Source organism: Osmerus mordax, chromosome 1 (genome assembly GCF_038355195.1).
Source record: "Osmerus mordax isolate fOsmMor3 chromosome 1, fOsmMor3.pri, whole genome shotgun sequence".
Taxonomy (NCBI): Eukaryota; Metazoa; Chordata; class Actinopteri; order Osmeriformes; family Osmeridae; genus Osmerus; species Osmerus mordax.
This window is the reverse complement of record NC_090050.1, coordinates 17,362,185-17,384,944: the sequence shown is the minus strand read 5'-3', so window position 1 is coordinate 17,384,944 and position 22,760 is coordinate 17,362,185. Positions and strand designations below refer to the sequence as shown.

At 40.7% G+C, this 22,760-nt stretch overlaps 1 protein-coding gene across 2 annotated transcripts; it reads right to left on the bottom strand.

Annotated features, from left to right (window-relative positions):
• Positions 1 to 253: 253 nt before the first annotated feature.
• On the bottom strand, positions 254 to 22,760 carry LOC136943940 (RNA-binding motif, single-stranded-interacting protein 2-like). Of its 2 annotated transcripts, XM_067237431.1 has the most exons (14): positions 22,657 to 22,760; positions 12,850 to 13,013; positions 10,247 to 10,305; positions 10,049 to 10,140; positions 6,215 to 6,372; positions 6,003 to 6,082; positions 5,735 to 5,844; positions 5,520 to 5,563; positions 5,116 to 5,209; positions 4,898 to 4,948; positions 4,668 to 4,778; positions 4,403 to 4,483; positions 4,187 to 4,279; positions 254 to 3,965 (listed from the first exon to the last, which is right to left on the bottom strand). In XM_067237431.1, exons 1-13 carry the CDS (start codon positions 22,726 to 22,728, stop codon positions 4,199 to 4,201), a joined length of 1,197 nt encoding a protein of 398 aa, XP_067093532.1. In that variant the 5' UTR covers positions 22,729 to 22,760; the 3' UTR covers positions 254 to 3,965; positions 4,187 to 4,198. The 2 variants fall into 2 exon arrangements, with proteins under 2 accessions (XP_067093532.1, XP_067093539.1); XM_067237438.1 differs by lacking the exon at positions 4,898 to 4,948.

Sequence of the window (22,760 nt, the reverse complement as noted above, 5' to 3'; positions counted from 1 at the left end):
TGTGGCCTTTGGATTGGGCTTCTGTAACAATGTTGCAACAATGAAACAACCTTCTATTCCAATACTTATTTTGAAATCAGTGTGAAAGCCGGGAGTGAAGAGATTCCCTTGTGATGTTATAAATGATAACTTTGTTTCAAACATTAGGATTCAAATGTAGAAATAAACAATGCATGAGGTGGGGACAATATTATGTTTGGTTTGATTTCTTTCTCCTATAGTAGAGCATATTTATGAAACTGTAGTACAACCATTAAAAACAAGGCTTTTATTTAAAAAAGAAAATCAACATATTCAAATTCAAAGAGTAAAACCAAGAAAGAAGGAAAATATTTATCTCTGAATAAAAAGTTAGCAGAATTTAACAATTCTGGCACAGACAAAAGTTGCCAAGTGGCTAACCAGCTCATTAGCAAACAAACCAAATATCAAAACCACTGTCCTCCAACAAACTGTACAAATGAGTTTTTTATAAATAAGAAAAAAAAATTCTAGCAGTGTCAGATAGGCCAACTGAATGTTCAACTTCAAAGGCAACCAACTTGATATTATATTTGACTACAAATGAGATTTTTTGAGAGTACCAGTTTGCAATGAATTTAATCACTGATTTTGTAAATTATTACTGTACTACAAATTACATAACCAAATAACTAACCAGCAACCTCAATGGATTTGTTTCCATGTGTCATAGGCCTAATGTTATAGTGTTATAAAACTTAAATTGTTCGATAAAGTGAATCAAGTTTCTAAAGGAAGACATGTTGGAACATTCAGAGTGGCCATCATCTTACAAACTGCATGGACATCCCGTTTTAGCAGCATAACATTTTGAAACTATGAAATAAGCCATCAAAGCTACATGATCTGGACTTAAAGGGAGGACATGAGGATTTTTGCATTAGGATTTGCATTGTTTTTAAGAATTGCATTGGCATGGATAAGTGCACAACGAAAGATCAGATAAATATTATGTTTGAAATCCCCCTGGTTTTCAAGTCCTACAAAAAGCTTCTGACTTTGATACCTCCTTCCATGAAAATGTCATATCACACACCATTGTTAAGATTAAATTGGTTAAAGAGAAGTTCATAATAGAACATGGAACATCAATTTGCAATACTGGGCAAGCTGCATAAGAACTGGTCATTTCATAGTTTCAAAATAAATGTATGTTTAATGTTATGGCTGATACATGAAATATCAGTTACCATGAATACATAAAATAATCCTTATTTTCCTTCATGATGTGGTGGACTGAATGTGAAACTTGCTTGTGATAATTCTTGTGTTACTGTATCTGGACAGATCATGAAACATCAACAAAATATAGTTGATAAAGTAGAGACAAATAAAATTACAAACATCTTGACATGTAAAGAATACAAGAGAACAGAAGGGAGTCTAATATTTACAGAGATTGCAAATGCTCTCCATTTTGACACTATAAAGCATGAGAACCATTTCCCCCAGATTTTTACAATGTGGTTTTAAATGAACATCTTAAACATTCATTCAACAAAACCACGTTATGAGAGGAATGTCACTCAATGTCCCATTAGTTTCCTGTAACTTTAAAAAATAAAAAGGTCTTACATCAACATAGAGCTACAGAAAAGAGATATATATGTCCGTGGACTGAGATCAGCATTTTCCTATGTAATAAACTGACAGAAAGCTCTGCTGACAGGTTGATGGCTTGATCATCTTTGGTTGCAGATATAAATAACAAACAAACCTGGATGAAGGAGACCGAATGCTGAGCTAGAGGTGCAAAGATGAACACAATATTGTGAATAGTTAAAAAAATGTGACATCCAGCATAAACCATTAAAACTATGGTTTGTAAAACTACGACTGCTCAAGAATAGGAAGCTCAACCCTCGATTACTTCTGATGGCCCTAAACCTTTTAAATGGCCTTTTGCCACACTTATTCAATTAATTTATCAAGGAGTTTTTCATTTTCACAAATGTATTTAAATGTGTTTCAAACTATTCAATAATTGGATAATGCACACATTCACAGTGTCTATTTTGTTGGAAAGGGCATTCATATGCTTTCTCAGCTTCTGAATATGATTATATACTGCATGCAATGAAATAGTTGGGCTAGTGGAAGTGGACTTAAAGACTTTCTGTTAGGCCGGTAAAAATATAATGATTAACAACACAGTGCTCTGGAACGGAAATTAACATAGGATAAAGCAAGCAAAACATAATGTTGCAGTTTGCATGGACCACGTGCAAATGCACAAACTCAACATCATATAAAATGCACTGAATCTCTTAGAAAGTAAAAACAACTTTACATCTACAGTCTAGGAAAATTATTTCCCTACAGCTAAAATCTAATTTTAATGAAAAGTAAATTAATCAAAAAGATATTCTAGGTTAACAACAACATAAGGCATGACAACTCAAAGGTTTCAAGTGAAAGACAAAAAATGACAACAAAATAGCTTTCTACAACAACAAAAAAACCAAAATGGCTGACAGTTAGAAATCACAACTCAGGAGACAACAGCAGCATTGAACAAGAGTTGCAGCTCCCTTTTTCTCCAACAAAGGCCCCTAACTATATGAACAAGGACAAAATGAGGACACTCTAACTCCTTTCTTTAGGTAAGCACACTTTTTCTTCTTGATTTATTCCAATTAGCTACTTTAGCACTCTTTTGTACACATACATCATCATAACCCCCATATGCTCTCACCAACAATTTGTATTTATTTTATCTATGTAATCTTTTTATTTTTTGTATTTTTACAAAAGATGCAATTCACTATTGATACCTGTAGATCTAGCCTAACAAAACCGTTTAAAACCACTTCTCACAGACCGTGTGTGGTACATGGGCATTATTCACAAACCAAATAAAGTCCTATAAACTATCATAATACTAACCCTTGGGTTTACCTTTAAAGGTAAACACAATCTAAATGTATTTTTCATAAACAATGGTGATATTAAAGCATGTTAAACATTCCTTTCTTGGAATGATATAACTGATGATAGGATTAAATTGAATTTAGAAATCTGTTTTGTCAAATCTCATAGAATAAATTCATGTCTGTATTTACTCAAATGTTTAAATTGAATATGTTATAAAAAGAACCATTTGCAGAGAATGTTCTCATAAAATATTATAGTATGAGTTGTCAATCTTAATGCCAATGTTCATCCTTACCTTATAAATTATAATCACTAAATAAAATATATAGGTGACATGTTTGTACATTGTAAATAAACATTTAAATAAAAAGTATAATGATTGTCCTACGCTTATAAAATGAAATCTGTGTTTGTGAGAGAAACATTGTTTTATCAGATTTTAAATAATCTTTAAACAACCAATGTTATCTTCTGGCAGTTAATTTAACAGACTAGTTTATAAAGAAGTAGCTTTAAACGGTTTATTTAGCATTTTACATGCTTTTTATAACACAAAATTTTAACAAATTGTAATTTTGCGTAAAATCTGTACAAAATATTGTCCTACTGCTGCAAATAGAATGTCAAAAAAACACACATCAGAAAAAATAAAAATGTTTGCATATCTTACAAAAAATAAAAGACACATTGTGTTGTAACTCTTTTCCTTGATATCACTCTGAAACATTCAGAATGGTTTTAAAAAATAAGAATTTGATATATTACGTGCACAAAAATAATGCTCTGTGTCTTCCTCCTTTCCTACTAGTTTCTTTGTTCTTTTTTTTGTTTTGTTATTTTCAGTTATCAAAATAGATCAAAGCTTCTTTGCAGAAGGTTCCCACCTTTGGTTGATAAACTCATGTGGAAGTAATAGGAAAAGTGTGACGTTGTCTTCTCTGTCGAAACACACGCAGGTTCCTTTTGTGATCTGTGTTTGAGTCGGGTGCATGGTGTCTGTATGCAGAGCAATGCTATCCTCCTGTAGAACCCCACTGGTTCAGTCTGCCGTGAGCCCTCACCAGAGGGAGCTGTAACACAAATGTACATCTGTCACAAAACTCATTGAACTGTGAATGTTATATATTCCTCTGACATCCAGGATAATCATTAAATGAGATAGCTAAATAAACTAAAGTTAAATGCAACATCACTTTATATTGTATATTACTATGAAATCTGAGTCAAAATGATCACAAACAATGAGATTGTATTTTCACAGTACAAAGTTATGTAGACCATAATATGGCACCTTAGCTTAGCTTCACTTGGTGTGTTGGTAGGAGTAATTTGTGTGTTCTGTAGGTGTCTCCATGGCAACCTGTTGCTGTTGTCCACCATTCTCCTGCAAAGTGTTAATGAAATTGACTAAAAAAGTGTTTTACAAGGAACTAATATACAATCCATTATCCTCTTTGTGTCAGCAGATGGAGATTGTGTATTGCTGTGACTGTGCAAGGCTGCTTACCTCCACAGGGACACTGGCAGGAGGCACTGGGGTGTACTGGGGGATGTAAGTCCCCTGCATGGTTGTGTTTGCAGGCATATACTGTGAGGCACAGGTAGAGCCAAAACACAACGGTAATTAGCATCTACAGGAACACAGCCATGTACAACAAATGGTTGATACAGCTGGTACTACAATAACATTACGACACAAAATTACTAAACTTTTAAAAACATTTTGATTTGTGTGTGAGGTTGGTGTATAGTATAGTGGTAGGGATACTGACCGTGCCTGTGCTGCCCAGAGACAGGTGGCCTAGCTGCTGGGTGAGAGGGCCCATCATGGATGTGGGCTGGATGGACATGGTATGGTCCATGGTCGGGGTCAAGACTGTGCCCTGCACACATACACACACAGATACAAAAAAGGAGCGGTCAACGCAGAAACACAAAAAACAGAATAATGTCTGACAGGATGACAGAGAGACAGAATTAGAGAACAGGATGTGACACTCACTGCTGGCTGCATGAGGTATGACTGGTGGTGCATCCAGGAGGGACTATGTACCTGGAAGAGACAAGGAAACACACACTCAAGAGGTTTGGAGAGAATCATTGATGGTGCTTGACAGTTGCAGTTGCCTCATGGCTAAATATGCTGCACACTATTGTGTTTGGAGTGGGGAAGGTGTGTGTACTGTATGTGGTTCAAGTCGGCTGTCCCCCCTGTCTGACCTGGTAGGAGGAGACAGGTGAATGCATGTAGGGTGACAGGGGTGTCTGGGCGATCATTCTGTTAGGAGCCAGACTGTAGGGGGATGAGTAGAACCTGGGATACAGAGAGTGGCAAACATAAGGAGAACATGAGGAGAACATGAGGCAAGCAATGTTGAGAACTCTGGAAGTCAGGACCATAAAATGTTTTCAAAGAATTAAATTCTAATAATAAATAACAAATTAAAAAGCTACACTTAAGAGCTTTAGTTATTAAATTCATTTAAAACACATTTTGGAACTACTAAAATCACTTCAGTCTCCGTAAAGGAAAGTGGTCTATCTCCAGTTCCATTTACTTCAACCAGGGGGAAACAGTTTACCACAGTTTTTACTTTTGTTGGTTTCTGACACTAAATACTCACCCATTCTGTAAGGCTGCGTGGTCATATGCAAGTGTCATCCCTCCCTAGGAAAACAACACGTAATTAAAAAACTACTGAGCACATCGAATCCTCCACAATTGCTTTAAAGCCTTTTCATTGGATTACTATACTTTCTCCACAATCGGTATGAATGAGGCATTAACCCTCAAAAATGGTTTTCTGATATCTCTTAAGTTCCATGATGGCCATCTCACCGTGTCCCCATCTCTGCCCCAGGGCCGACCATTCTGCAGGTACTTCCCCTGGTTTAGCCTCTTCTTCTGTCCCCCGTCTGCAAACTTGCACAATAATGGTTCTGGGGGCACTGCAGGAATTTTTAGTCAATTTAATTTAATGAAAGGAAATGAGCATACAACTAGAGAACATATTGGAATTGAGTAAAGTGAACTTCTACCTTGATTAAATAAGAAATATCTGCATAGTAGCCATTCTGATGTCTTTAAACATATTACATCCACTCACCAGGCACTCCTGGTGGAGTCTTGATGAATTTTCCATTAAAATGCTGAATGATGGCTTCACACTTCTCCTTAGACTCCATTCTGAAACACATTTATTTGTATTAACCTTTAAGTAACTTTAGCTTGTATGTCTATAATGTAAACTGGTATTAACAGTACTATAAGTATGTAGCATAAGGACAGCATGCATAGCATTCTATAACCATTAAATACCTGGCAAATCCAACACCACGACTGGTCCCGTTGGCATCGCGGAGGATGCGTGTGGAGATGACCTGGCCGAAGGACTTCAGCATGCTCTCCAGCTCCTGCTCGTCCATGGAGACAGGCAGGTTGGAGATGTACAGGTTTGTGGGGTCCTGCTCCTGTTGCTGTGGGGGAGAGGAGACTAATCAAACCCTTTAAACAAATCAGGAGTAGGTCTGTGTTTTTGGTTGATGGAAAGTTATGTGTCACCATTCAACCCCTTTATGATGTCTTAGTAAATAATATACATGAGTATTAGAGTATATTATCAAATGTAAGATATTCGTCTTTGTACACACAAATCAAACAGAGAGAATCAAACACACAAAGAGTGTAATGAAAATGAAATTGGGAGCTCCTCGTCAGTAGGATGGGGGTGTTGAAAGCAGTTAAAAAAGGAATGCGAGACAATTCAAATTCCCAGCTCAAAAGTGAAACCTTGTGTAACTGTGTAGAAACAGACAGGAAGCCAGACAGGAAGTTAAGAGTTATCACAGCAACAGGCACATGACAACGTAGAGGAGGAAAGGGATGGGGGACTGTGAGAGGGAGGGGAGACAAGCGTATGCAGGAGACAGGGATGATAAGACGGAAGTGGGAAAGAGGGAATTGAGGATAGGAAAATGAGTGGTTTTGTAATGCTGGAAAGTGAACGAAAGGGGAGTAGAGGTGGGGATAACAAAGAAGAATCACAAGCAAAGGGAGAAAGTAGTGGAAAATGTGTGTATGTAGTCTGACTTTACAAATTGAACTCTCCTCCAGCAGATTTCCTCTGTTGCCTCAGTCATGTCTCATTCTGAAATAGCTGTGTGAGAAGAGTTTACCTATCGCATATCTCTAACAAGCAGAGGGCTTCAGGTTGCTGTGATATAGCCTATTGTATATTATTCAGACTCAGATTAGTCTACAGTAAGTCAACAATGTGCAGTGCCTGCTGTATTTGCTTGTTGGGCTTGACTGTAGAACACCACACCTGGGAATACCTTACCAATTAGACAGCTATTCTAGTCTTACTGGAAACCATGTTACAAACTAACATGATTAGGTTAAAATCCTCAGACACACCTCTTCAAGTTACTTCATGCCAAATGGAACTTTGCTCTACACGGTGGAAACACACGTGAAACCATCAGACATTTACATTTAGTCATTTAGCAGACACTCTTTTCCAGAGCAACTTACAGTAAGTACAGGGACATTCCCCCCGAAGCAAGTAGGGTGAAGTGCCTTGCCCAAGGACACAACGTCAATTGACACGGATGGGAATCAAACTGGCAACCTTCAGATTACTACCAATCACCTTCTCTGCTGAGATGGTGATTGGCTGCAATCTGCCTACCCTCGAGGACCTGCACACCTCAAGGACCCTGAGGCAAGCGAGGAAGATTGTGGCCGACTCCTCCCACCCTGGTCACTCCCTGTTTCAGTCACTCCCCTCCGGCAGAAGGCTGCGATCCATCAGCACCAATACCTCACGCCACAAAAACAGTTTCTTCCCTTTCGCTGTTGGCCTCTTCAACAAGGCCAAGGGTTCACACTGACTTCATGACTTAATACCCTTAAAACACACTGCTTTTTGCACTGCACAATACAATCCTGTACCATTTGTATTTTTTGTAATATTTGTATTTTTATATTGTAAATTACTGCAACCTATATTTTATTTTATATTTTATTGTATAGTTTATTTTAATCTAATTCCATTGCTAGTCATGTACCCTTAGTTTGCTAGTTATGTACCCTTAGTATAGTTAGTCCTCATATTTAAGTTTTAGATTCCTATATGTTTAATGTTTGCACCTTCCTGCCAAAGCAAATTCCTTGTCTGTGCAAACTTTCATGGCGAATAAAACCCATTCTGATTCTGACTAGCCCAACTCCCTCACCAGTCAGCCATCTGACTCCCCCTATCAGACCTGATATTCCACATCTCCTCTTATCTTTGTTGAACTGTAAGCAAAGAGACAGCCTGATTCCAAGTCAAACTGGGGGCACATGTAGCTGCCCCACCAAGCCTTTCTTTCAAGTTGAGGTAGGTCAAACCTAACCAATCACTGACATAGACAATGAGGAATTCCCAGGTGGATTATGGTCATGTGCCGGCATTCTGCATACAGCATGTTTTGTTGTTGTCTGCATTGGCACCAGAAGCATGTGCCATTTTCTGAGACCACACTGTGAGGAAAAACTACCTCATTATATAACTCTGTGGCACTCTGAACAATGGCCCACAGAAGATAAGACGAGTGCAGCTCGCTGTGATAAAAAGAAGAAAAAAAAACAACAGAGCTCCTCCTTTGCATCCTCTGTTGTTTTTGTCTCAACTCATCCACTAAATCCTGCTTTGCACTCCGGCCAGCATTTCATGAACTGCTCTCTGACGAAGATATTCAAATGATGGCTGGACCGCACCCAAACACATGCAGGACTGAATATCTCTCTCCGCTGCTCGCTCCGTCCTCCCTCCCTAGCAGTGAGACATACAGCCCTGGAGTCATGCTCTGTGCATCTGTGGCAACACAGAGGTCTGTTTATGCCAGGTCTCGGGCGAGCCAGTCTTTCAAGGTGTGTGTGTATGAGAGTGTGTGTGTGTGTGTTCTTGCACTTGTATGCATGTGTCAAGTGTTGCAATTGTGTGTGAGCTGACGTGTGTAGTCAGAGAGGGAGGGGCTCGGAAATGGAGCTGTCTATTTTTATCCAAGCCATTGTTCTCCGTTCCCTCCTCAGCCCTGTGGCCTTTCTGTATTGGGGCAGCCTGGAAGGCCCTGACTACACCCAGGGCACCACCAGGCCCCACTTCACCGGGGCACAGTAAATCATACCTTCTCAAGAGGGAGTTTCTCACTAAAATCAAACTAAAATATTTATAAGGATAGCCTCTAATAATATAGAGCCAGACATGGTAAATGAATGAATGAGAGTGAGTGAGTGAGTGAGTGAGTGAGTGAGTGAGTGAGTGAGTGAGTGAAGAAAGTGAACCGGGCCAAACCCCTTGGCCATCACCTCGTCTGTCTGAGCACCAGCTGCACATCCTGTCTAGGTGGGTGTGGTCCTCGGTGTTCAGTTGCAGTCCAGGTAAGTCAGAGTGAGTACAGGATATCAGTGGCAAGCAGAGTGAACTGGAGTCTGGTGCTATTTAGTTTCAAAGTTAGTCTGTATCAGTACAGACTAGAGCAGTAATACAGGTGTTTAATTACAGTGTTGCTTAGTCTCAGTTCTGTTGGCATGATTGGGCCCCTAGTGTTGCACGGCAGTGGAGTCTGTTTGGGTGCAACCTAGCAGTCCCAGGCCCAGCCCCAGACCCAGGCCCAGGCCCAGGCCCAGCCCCAGGCCCGGACCCAGGCCAGCTCATTGTCCCAGTCCCATTGACGGCGGGTGCTGTGGCACCCTCCCCAGGGCGCTCTCAATGGGGAGTCTGAGAGGCACAGAGGGATCAGCTTAATGGGCCGACAAAAGTGCCTTTGACTGCAGACGGCCACACAAAGGCCTTGTGACAAGGCCCACAGCAGGGGCCAGTTAGCAGCACACACAGGCACAGATGGAGGGAAAGAGATGGATGGATGGCAAAGAAATATGAAGAGGGAAAATCGAAAGGAAAAGGCAGAGCTCTAGACAGAGGGAGGGCAGATGAGAAAACGGTGAGCAGGGATATAGAAACCATGGGAGTCCTGGTCATTAAACCTGGGTCATTGCGCTTTGATTTAGGGGAGATAAACTATGTAATGACTCAATGAAGAGTGGAGTTACTGTATTGAATGATATGGAGTAAAAGAGATTGTGAAGAATGTGCATGTATGCTACCTTGGCCATCTGAGCCTGGACCCCACTTGACTTCAGGGCGGTTACAGCCTTCTGAGCTGCTGCTGGGCTGTCAAAGTCCACAAAGCCATAACCTGTAACACACACACACACACACACATATTAACACAGGGCGTTGATGTTTAAAGAAGAAATGTCAACGGCATTTGTGCCATGAACCAGCTGACCTCCAGGTCTCACCTTTGCACTTGTTGGTGGTTTTGTCCAGGATGGCCTTGGTGGAGACAATCTTGCCATACCTTCCAACAAAAACAACAAGGACAGGTGATGTGACGACAGGATCCTCAGTGGAATTTGCTCCACTACATTGTTTGTCAGGTTGTTAGTGAAGGGCCACAGGTGTAAACAGGTAACTCACGCCCTCCCTCTCAGAGTCAACTAGGCCTGCTGAATGTGATCTGGCTTGGCTGAGGTCCTGCCTGCTCCCTCTTGTTGTTGTGTGCAGGGGAGGATGGTTGTACAGTTAGTTTGCAGTGCTGGTGTTGTTTTCAATAGACAGGAGACACCACCTCAGGCCAAACAATTTGTTCTAGGCTCATCTTTATCCAGTCTGCTATCCTCACGCATACCTTCTGTTGTGGCCATTTCTACATCATTTGATTGTCTGTTTGTTTGCATATAAAAAGCCAAGAAACCCCGCGAAACAGGCAGAAGCTATTGGACCTTGGAGCACCACAGTCTTTTCACCTACACTTATTTTGTTAGAAATACTATCCTGAGCTTGTTTTATACACATTCAAAGTACACAAATAAACAGGACATACAGAACAAACACCTTTCTCATGTCATGTTTGTAATACAGTTCTGCATTAGGAGGGCAAGATGAATGTCATATTTCTAAACTAAAATATGTAGTCATACATTCAGTCACAACAAACAAGGGAGAAAAGTGATTGTGAAGGTAAACATGAACAAAATAAAAAAGTTACATTAACAGTGTATCAACATGAGCCCTATTATAGTATCTCAGTCTACTCTGTCTTATATAGTCAGAGAGGGGGCTCGAGATCGTCTTGGCGAAGCAGGGCGGAGTTTACACTGTAAACTGATCCTACTTGTTCTCCACCTCCATCTCCCTCTCCAATTCTCTTTGTGCACCTCTGGGTCCTAAAGTCCCTTGTAACAAACAAAGCCCCTCTCTCTCTCTCTCTCTTGATCTCTCTTTCTCGCACACAGTCACTCAAAGTTCAAAGTTTGTGAGGCGGTGAATTAGTGACTCTCCCTTCACCTCGGCCTTCTACAGATGTAAAGGTCATCTAGGGTGGTGGTGTATGCTGGGGGGGGGGGGGGGGGGGGGGCATTGTATTATTTTCCCGGACTTTTTAATCTGCCCCTTGGATGGGTTTCAGGGTCTGACTTTCATAATATATATTTTTTGCTCTACTCTCCTCCAACTCTCCTGTCTTCTCTTCCTCTCCTCTCACACATTTCACTCTGGCCCCTTGCTCTCATTTACCATTCTGTCAATCTCTCGTCCATCCCGTCCAGTTCCTCACATACATTTCATGATGCATTCAGAATGCTCCTCAATTGGATTTTTCTGTCGGAGGCTACCGGCCTGTTAATGTTAATGTGATGCATGGATCCATAGTAATAAATTCATGCCTTCATTGCCTGGTGATCTGTCATCTTTATTCTGATGGCCCATATGATCAGAGCAGCCTCCAGTAACCCCTATCCTACTCCACTAGAGCTTAAGTGTTTGTTAACATAGTCAGTCATTTCTGGAACACCAAGATCCGTCCTGGCTTGCATGAGCTAAACCAGTTTGATTATTGCAATACTACATTGGCTCCTGTTACAAGTATAAGTGCTGTTGTGGGAATATGGTGATATCAAAATAAAGTCATGGGATGAGGAGAGCTCTTTATTAACACTTAATTCTCTGGATGTTTGTGTGCTTGTAAGGCTATTCTGTGTAATTGTGTGCTTGCGTCGGTGTGTGTAAGGCAGGCAGAGCTGTTTGTCGAGGGTGAGTTGAGTGGGTGTAGTTACTCCCTACGCTCTCTCTCTCTCTCTCTCTCTCTCTCTCTCTCTCTCTCTCTCTCTCTCTCTCTCTCTCTCTCTCTCTCTCTCTCTCTCATTCTCTCTCTGCTTGGGGAGAGGGAGGTAACATCAGGACATCAGGAAGAGTTTACCCCTTTCTGGCCCCTTCTTCTCCTCAGTCCCTCTCTTCCAGCAACCCCTTTTTTGCCTTTAACCTCTTTCTCCAAAGCCATGGTTCTCTTTCTCCCTGTTTATTTCTTGTAATCCTGATATTTTTCTTGAACTTTTCTTGTCGCTATAAATAATATCATTCAGAAGCTGGGCAAAAAAGTTAATATATTTAAATATACTACACACTATAAATAGTGGATGTTTTTTTTTTTTTTTTTTTTTATGTGTCAAGGCTGGAACACACCAGTCACACTGTCACTGCTGGCATGAGCCTGCTGCTTCACACACTTCATTTGTACACATAATGAAGCATGTGAACTGCCAGGAAGACTATTGATAGCCTTGGTAAAATGGCTTTCAATAAACACCTTATGCAGCACAATGACCTTCCACTTTTATACCACAATAAAATACCTTAAATAAAGTGTTGATGAATCATTCCCATGATCCACCACCTAACTTAGTTTCCTTTAGCATGTTTTTTGTGTGGAATACCAGTGTAATGGCTCATTGTATGAACCTGTAGTTGTTTCACTGGATGGTTAATTGCCTCGTCGGACATTTTATCTTGTGGAACCCTACTGTAGGAAAAGCGTGATGGGTGCAGTGCAGTTAAGAACACTCACGGCTGGCACAGCTTGACCAGGTCCTGGTCCGTAGTTCCAGGATGAAGGCCACGGATGTACAGGTTGGTTTTACTCAGCTGTTCCCCTCCCCCACTGCTGTTGCTGCTGCTGTTAGTGTTGGGACTTGGGGGCGCCATCTGGTGGCCGGAGGACACATAGGACTGCTGCAAGAGAACAGAGAACACGTGAACTACTCTGCTATGGTGGTTATATTAATGCAGTTAATTCTAGTTTTTATCATATCGTCTTCAATACCGCCTCTGCCCATGCTTAAGTTCATCCATAGAGTCAAACCCAGAACCATCAACTGTAAAGTTCAGGAAGAGTAGGGAGGGAGCGGTGTCTTTAACCAGTTTAAAAGGTACATTATATTCTACCAAGATACTTCATATTTTCATAAATAATTCACAACACACCATGAACAGATGCAGCTGTTACTCTTCATAGTGACTCATACTACAACCTGCGTTTTGAAAGCAGGGCTTCAAATCCATCGCTCAGGAGAGACAGGCAATTGTGTGGGAGCAAGGTAAGATGATATCACACAGCCTTCATGTCAACACTCACCAATACTGCTTTTTGAAGGGAATGTGGGGCCTCTGGCCTGTCTAGGCCATATAGGGAAAACGGGCCTCTTTTCAGCTTACTCCATATCGGGCTGCTCTTTTTGCTCTATCAAAACTTTCAAACCACTGAAAATACTTTTGCAGCTGACATCAAATCCAACCCTTCAAATAACAACACAAAGCAACACTCAGCAAACTGCTGGTGATGAATTCTGATACATCTACACACTGTTTCTTTCATTGTTTATTCTAGCAAAGTCGTAAGCGATTCCTCTCCCATACCACCATGACTGTAAAAAGCAGGCATTTCTAAACAAAACAACACCATCTGTTCTGGCTTAGACTTGTATCTGTCCTCTACAGCTACACTACACCCATAACTAGCTCTGCTGGTCAGATGTTTCTCTCTCTGTCTCTCACCAATCATCCAGAGAAACCAATGGGAAAAGTGCAAAAAATGGAAACTGTGTGTTAGTTCACTCAATGGCCAAGGCCCTTACATCACAGAGAGGGGAAAAGCAGAGGACTCATAGAGAAACAAACACACCCCGGAACTACCCGTTAAATTGGGTCACATGCAAAATAGACCAATTCTGAAAGCAGTTAGAACGTTTGCTTACAACAACATGATATAAGCATACCAGTTTCATTACAGTCCATTACAACCGTCCTAGCTTCAGAGCTCTCGGTCTTTACCAGACAGAAACATCCAGAACAATAAAGTCCTTTACCTTGTGAGTCCCAGCTTATGGGAAGTTAATGAGCATCACAGAGAACTTCTTGTTAATGGATATTATAAAAATGCACTGTCACACCTTAGATATAATCTGTACTACTGTTGACTTAGACATCTTTTCATTAAAGTAATCATGGTGTCATGACCACACTATTTCTTGATTTAGTTCATTGGAGATACTTCAAAAGAGACAGACACAATCAATCTACTTGAGCACAACCATAGCTTTGAAGGAAACTAAGTACCCCAAAATGCCAAATAGAATAGTAGGATGTACAGTCCGGTGGTAAATATGTGTTCCCTGAAAATTTAAACCAAGTTTACAGCATCTGTGCGGTTAAAAGGAAAAGAGACACAGAGAGAGCCAAACGTGTGTATGTGTACTATACGCCTGTCTCGATAGATTTAATCACCTCCAGAGAAAGCGCAGGCATTCATTCCCCTTCCTAATATATCTGCCACATGTCATCATCTGACTAATGAAAGATGAACAGACAAAAATCACGGTTTCTGAACACCCCTGCCCCTGCGCCCGCCCCCCCCGTATGTATCCCATAAGAGCAGCCCCAGAATAAGGAGGCTGCAGGGGGGAGGGGGGGGGTCTTGGGTTCATTCGTTCTGGGCCTAGCATGTTATAGATCAGACTCCTGGTGTTTAAGCACACCACAGCAGGGAAGCAGAGATGCACAAGGCTCAGTCAAGAGCAGAAGCCTATATCCCTAATTACACACCATCCATAGGGACACAGTGTCCCTCTTTGTGTCCTCCCTCAAACAGCTCCATGACCCCCCTCCATACCCAATGCGGGCCACCCCCCTGGCCCCCCCCCCCGCTCACCCCCTGCCAGAGGTTCATTTCTTTGGCTTTAATCCCTCCTTCCTCTGCTGCTGATTCAGCCTGAAAAGATTCTCTGTGTTTGCTCATGTTAGATGACCTGGAGGCATGCCCGGGTCAAGTTAAAACACAAAAAGAGAGACGGTGCATTTCATCTCACTCTCTTCTTTCCCCTTCTCACTCACACACACTGCATGTCTACGATACATTTAGTCATTTAGCAGACGCTCTTATCCAGAGCTGCTTACAGTAAGTACAGGGACATTCCCCCGAGGCAAGTAGGGTGAAGTGCCTTGCCCAAGGACACAACGTCATTTGGCACAGCCGGGAATCAAACCAGCGACCTTCTGATTACTAGCCCGATTCTCTAACCGCTCAGCCACCTGACAATAGCAATTCTTGGTCAAGCAAACATTTGGAGCAGGTGTTGTGGATACTCGTATTTGGGAAGATAAAACCATGGTTTTAAACAACAGCACCCAAGCACAAAATGTGAGGAAGACATCATAACTACCAGCTGCACACACACACACACAGCTTCTGTCTCAAATCAAGCAAACCCTTGATGGCTCTCCTTATATCAATTTGAAGAATCACAAGCTAAGGTAAAGTATGAGCACATAATGGGAGGGGAGGGTAAGGGAATGTTTTGGTGGAGCTGTTTCTCTCATCCCTCACCTAATTGGACAAAAAAAAACAGACAAAATTTAATCACTTAAACACTGGTGTATCAAGTTCACACAGTTCAGCTGTAGTCACCTCAATGTGTACCTGACATTTATAACATCCACCCACCTGGCTGCTGCACTGCTGATCCTGCTCTTGGTCCTAACACACGAGCAAACCCATTCTCCCTTCAGATCATCCTTAGTCATCTTTAGTGTCTCTCTCTCTCCCTCTCTCTTTCGCCATGTGTGTCTGTCTCATTCTGTCTTTGTCTATATCTCTCTCTTCCTGTTCAGCTTGGTAGGCTGACCTCAATGCAACCTGTAGAATTCCATGGATTTCCTGGCTGTTGGGGGTGTCTGGTTTTCTGCATCCTGGATCGCTATGCCTTCCACATTTCAATACAGTCTTCTCCTAAAGCTTGACAGGACAATAACTGATCAACTGACCAGCAAGTAACAAAAATACTTTTTATAAATAAAACAAATAAAAAATAGAAATCTACTAAATTCATTAATAATTCAATGTGCATGTGACATCTTTATGAAAGTGTTTTGGAACACACACCTTATAAAAAAAAAAGATTATTCTACTCCAACCACAAGTTGCAACCACAGAGTAGAATGGTGGGTTACTAAAGAAGAAGGAATTCTCCAACTGGTTTTAATTAAGACTCAGGTGACGAACAACCATTAGTCAGTCAGGCCTGATGTTGACATATCATTGTCAGAACGTTGGTGCTCCAACCTGTGGTTAACCTGGTGACTGACTGCAGTTTTGGGGCAGACAGGATTTCCTCTACGAGTCTGCTCCTGGTGTTATCATGTCATCATTTTGACGAGGCGCTCCACATTCCTGCCAGGTGACAGGGACACCAGGCGTACGCCTAGACTCGCCCCTGAATCTTCTTTTTCTTTTCCCTCAGTGTCTTCTTCTCTTTACGTCTCTCTTTCCTTCCTCCTTATCTCCAACATCCTCCCCACCATTTCCACCCTCCAAGAACTGCCTAATGCTCTTTCTCCCTGTTTCTCCGTTCATTTTAGTATTACTCTCCTGTATATTATAGCACACACATGCAAACTGGCACTAAGGTAAAGGTACACGGTTTTAGCTGAGGCAGATGGCACAGATTGAGGGAATCAGATACCTGTACACCAGGGCCGGATGCAGCCTGCTTTGACTGGGGGTGCAGTGAACATTTCTGGGGGATATCATGATTACGGAAAGGTATCTGCCTACGTTGCCCATTATTACAGTTTTTCACAATTGCTAAAACACATTTCTTGAAACAGTCACCCATTTTCTCAAAACTGTAAACACAAAACCTCATCTTCAAGCACCATTTACAAAACCACTGAATCCTCTTGCAAAATGAAACTCCCGCCTCAAAACAGATTTACCTGTGCTGAAAATCAAACACTGCTCTCAAATCATAAACAAAGTGATCCAAATTATATACACTATCAAGCAGTCATTAAACAATACACCAAAAAATAGAAAACACATTGTTCAAAACATATAGTTCTCAGGGAGAAGTAAATTTTTACGTAATCTCAAAACAAATTTGATATTTATCCGTCATTGTCTTTTAATGAACAAAAATATGTTCTATCATAGTAGCTCAAAATTGATCAGAAATTACAACTCTGCTTTGCTCTTTGCAATTGTTTTGTTCTTTCTCCTCCTTGTACCCCTATACAGTACTGTGCCCTGCATCTCACTACTCACAACTCACTCTTGTTCTTTGTTGATATGAACTTGCAACCAGTCAAAATCTATTGAGCAGTAAGTACTGTTACTGTAACAAATGGAAAGCACAATGTTCAGGGCCATACAATTTGTTAATTGTACATTATACAGCCTACAATGCACTGTACTACAGTATACAATACTGAAAGGGACAAATATCAAAGGAGTAAACACGTGATCAATGTGCTTCTTCTTGTCTTTGGGCTGGGTTAGCCCCGGTGATATATCGGTTGTGTCTCATCATTTGAAACAAGTGAAATCAATTTTGAGTGGTTGTGTTTAGTCAATGACATGTTTTCTCTATTTGTATTTGATTGTTGCCATTTGTGTTTACCAGTATGGATGACATGTGCATTACAGTTTTTCTGAATTGCTAAAACACTAAAACCCATCGGCTGAACAAAGTTCTCAGTTGCCTGAACTCATGTAGCTAATTGTGCAGTCTGTTGTCAATACCTTAAACCATTTCACATGGTAAAACACAATTTGCAGATCTCACATAGACTTTTCAGCAAAACTCTAAACACATTCTCATTCTCAAAACAAATTCTGCACTCTAATGCACATGTCATCCATACTGGTAAACACAAATGGCAACAATCAAATACAAATAGAGAAAACATGTCATTGACAAAACACAACCACTCAAAATTGATTTCACTTGTTTCAAATGATGTGACACAACCAATATAAGCCAGTTCAGAAAGCAAACAGGTTGTTGAAGGTGGGAAAATATTGCTTGTGATGTCGACGAAGTGCTCTGGCCTGACCCAGCCCAAAGACAAGAAGAAGCACATTGATCACATGTTTACTCCTTTGATTTTTGTCCCTTTTACTGTAGCATTGTATACTATAGTACAGTGCATTGTAGGCTGTATACCGTACAATGAACAAATTGTATGATGTAGTGAGTTGTGAGTAGTGAGATGCAGGGTACAGTACTGTATAGGGGTACAAGGATGGAGAAAGAACAAACAAAATTGCAAAGAGCAAAGCAGAGTAGTAATTTCTGATACATTTTGAGCTACTATGATAGAACATGTTGTCGTTCATCAAAAGACAATGACGGATAAATATGAAATTTGTTTTGAGATTATGTAAAAAATCTTCTCCTTCAGAACTATATGTTTTGAACAATGTGTTTTCAATTTTTGTGTATTGTTTACTGACTGCTTGATAGTGTATATCATTTTGATCACTTTGTTTATGATTTGAGAGCAGTGTTTGATTTTGAGCACAGGTAAATCTGTTTTGAGGCGAAAGCTTCATTTTGAGCACAGGTAAAAATGTTTCGAGGCGAAAGTTTCATTTTGCAAGAGGATTCAGAGGTTTCGTAAATAGTGCTTGAAGATGAGGTTTTGTGTTTACTGTTTTGAGAAAATGGGTGACTGTTTCAAGAATGTGTTTTAGCAATTGTGAAAAACTGTAATGCACATGTCAAAAATGAGAATGTGTTTAGAGTTTTGATGAACAGTCTAAGTGAGATCTGCAAATTGTGTCTTACCATGTGAAATGGTTTAAGGTATTGACAACAGACAGGCACAATTAGCTACATGAGTTCAGGCAACTGAGAACTTTGTTCAGCCAATGGGTTTTAGTGATTTAGCAATTGAGAAAAACTGTAACCACAATCACTGGGGAATCAAAAAAAAAATGCATGTTATTGAAAGCCCTAACGGACTTTTTCATACCTTCAACATGTAACATTTTTGGCTGAAGTCAGAAGGCGCTGGGGGGGGCGTAGCCCCCTGTATCCGGCCCTGCTGTACACCCACACAATCTGGGCTGTCACAGCAGTCCCTCATTTCCAGCTAAATGTGAGGCGTGAGAGGCTGGCATCACTGCTGGCCCTGGCATCATGTTTCAGACAGCTGTGCTTTCTCCAAGGACAATCTCTCTCGATGTCTCTCTCTTTCTCTTCCTATCTCTCTTCTTTACCTATTCACTTACACGTGAGGGACCACTCTCTGGTGTCTGAGGCATTAAACAATGACAGAGCAGTAGGTAAACATACAGCTGGAACAGAGCCAAGAGGACAAAGGTGAACACATCAGGTTCGGTGAGTGTCAGAGCACCAGAGCAGAACAACAACTGCAGCTACACAACACAATCAACAGCAGCCTAGGGTCACAATGCAAATGTAGTTTAAATGTTTAAAATTGAGGACCCCAAAACAAATATGTATGCGTGTTTGTAAAGGCCTATTTACAGCCCCCCCTTCCCTGCGGCATAACGGGATTATAAAATGGCCTTTTTATTATTTAAATGCATCTATGTCTTTTCACTGGCATTATCGGCCCTATGTATGCACTATACATAGGGCCTATCTGTAGTGTACACAAGAGACAACATAACAAAGCCAACATCCCAAATTCATAACAAAGGCCAGACACCCTAACAAAAGACACAGCAGAGGTACTAAATATAGATATAACAGGACCAGCAGGGAAAAGCGAGAGGTCAATTTAGGCTTGGTTTTCTGCTCAAACAGATGGAAAACACCATTGAAATGGGCAATGGAAACACAGACACTCAGCCAAAGGGCAGTGGCAAGGCTAACGAATAACCATTGTTGGATACAATGGGGTAAAGCTATTATACATGCTTTATACATTACTATTTTACTATACAGATCTTACATCAGATCAGAATCATTGAAATGATTGATGAAAGAATAAAGTTAGCATTACGTTGATTTTTTTAATTCACTGCTGTCATCTAACAATACCAAACCTCTCAGCACTACAGACAGAAGTTTGAAGGCTGATACATGGCTTTGGTGGTAGACAATGTTGGTGATATTTCAAAGCAGCTGAAGTTGAAAGTAAAAGTCTGAAATTCAAAGGACAGGCTTGAAGAGCCCCACATCCGCCATCCCTCCGTGGGGAATATGGTGAATGGCCTTGTTGTGGAACAGTCACAGACATTCCTCTGACAACATTTCTCTGTGGTTGCTACTATGTTTTCACATTTTACTTAGCTAAATTGAAACAAAGACTATGGTTTTCTATTCATGAAGGTGAACAATAATTTTTTCTCGGATGGCAGAAAATGCATTCGGAAGCATGATATGTTTTAGTTCAAGACCAGATTTGAGGTTGAATATAATTAATTGTGTTCATTTGAGGTTGGATGTGAGGTAGTGGGGCAGGGGTAAGAGCAAGTTCAGGGTCAGGTACTGGGGTAGAGGCAGGTTCTAGGGCAGAGGCAGAGGCAGGGGTATTTTCTTCGGAGGCGCCACAGTAACCATAGCCCTTTTGCCATCTGGTTGGGTAATCACCTTCCACACACAAAGAGCTATTTTTCACCCCTCAGCACGTTTATTTTGTGTTCGGTCTTTTATTTACTTCTGTGGCTTAGGTACAAGAATACCAGACAGAGTGAGAGAAAGGAAAGAGAAAGAGAGAGTGTGAGAGAAAGGAAAGAGAGAGAGACAGAGAGAGAGAGAGAGAGAGAGAGAGAGAGAGAGAGAGAGAGAGAGAGAGAGAGAGAGAGAGAGAGAGAGAGAGAGAGAGAGAAATCAATGACAGAAAAATAAATTAGACCAATGGAGAAATTATGTCAAGGAAATTGACCTCTGGGCAACCTCCCCAAAACAGACAAACCTCTACAACAAGCAGCAGCATCATACTACATACCAGTCCTGATCGTCAAGTAGTGCCAATACTGAGAAGCATTACATTGACAACTCTTCTCTCTAACCACCTCACTCTTTTTGCTTTTATCACCAAACATAATGATTAGTATGAATTATTTAGATCAACACACTTTTTTCTTTCTTATTGTGATTTCACTCACTGTTAATCTTCATTTTAACTTTCAATAAAGTCTTATGGAACATTCTTAGTTTTGGTTCCCAAGCGTACAGTCCAGTTACTTGAATTGGCATGTTGTCAAATATGTTACTGAAATCCAAACCAGGGTCAAGTTAGGAAACAGCTTGGGTAACAAGCATATACCTATATCTCTTGTACCAACCACATCATTAGAGACTATCAAATACATTCAACAAAAAGGTATGGGAAACATGCAGAAAAACAAAATGGTTCTGACAGTGCCAGAGAATCTGCAGGCCTTTGTTGCTATATATAACTGATAGTTATTCTAAATAGCATAAGAATAATTTGCTTTTATGACAGAGCCTGCCAAGTGCATTAGAAATCTAAAACACAATACATGCATGAAAAACATTTTAAATCTAGCATGTGTTAGTAACTACACTTTAAACGTTGTATACATTTGCTCAATGAAAGAATGGAACATTATTCACATGTATACATCTGTGTTCAGTATGCAGTAGGCTTAGGCTATATACATATTTGTATCTATAATCGTAGACCTACACACTGGATCTAAATATTTCAAACGAGTTAAAGAAATGCGCTAAAAAGTATACAAAAACTTTGTCATTCAACTGTCGGCCTAAATATATCAACATTCATATTCAATCGTATGTCTATATTAGAGGCGTACAGGCGCTTATAGATAATTATATTTTATTTATTTACACACGACGTTTTTTGAAAGCTTCTTCTAAAATGTGATAGGTAAGTTATTTTTTCTAACATTCAAACAATGTGTAAAAAGCGTGTATTCAACAGAAATAAAACTCGAGCGTTTCATAATTTGGGGAATGTTGGCATCGTCACATTCACAATGGTTGGATTTTTCAAGGGGTGGGGCATCTTCTCGTATCAGAAAAAATAGGAAAACTTTGCCAAACTTACGCGGCTGCGTAGACAATGGACGTTAGATTTTACAATAGATATTATATACTTGTTTATGATCACCACCCCAAGGACGAGGCTAAATTCAATTCCCTTGATTAACATATTCCTCTTATCCTTCTCTTTTCCCCACCCCCACCAACTCAAACACATTTACGCACAGAGACACGCTGTCCCAATACGTTACGGTTACTCATAAAAGTTGGTCTCCACCGTTGATTTAAAAAATGAGTGAACCGAACGATATCGACATTCATAATTGTTTATATTGAAACTTGTATAGACAAAATAAAACAAAACGTTAGGCCGTGCCCTGAGCATCGACAAACAGATTTCTTACATACCACCGTAGGGGTGCTGAACAGAGAGCAGCAATTTGCTCTACGAAGACCGAAGTTAATATTGTGCGCTTCGCTTTTCAAGGACACTGCAGCTTACTGTCACAAGCTTCTGTGGCGGATGACAAGAGTGTATGCCCTACTGGTTGACAGAGTGCGGCCGAATTGTAGAAAATGCCGTTAGGGTTTACCTTTTTGCTGTTTCTGCTGTTATAGCCGTTGTATGGATTGATCCCTGCCCTTGGCGGTACGGAGAGCAGCATTTTTCTCGGCGCTATGTCCGAAGCGGCGAGTA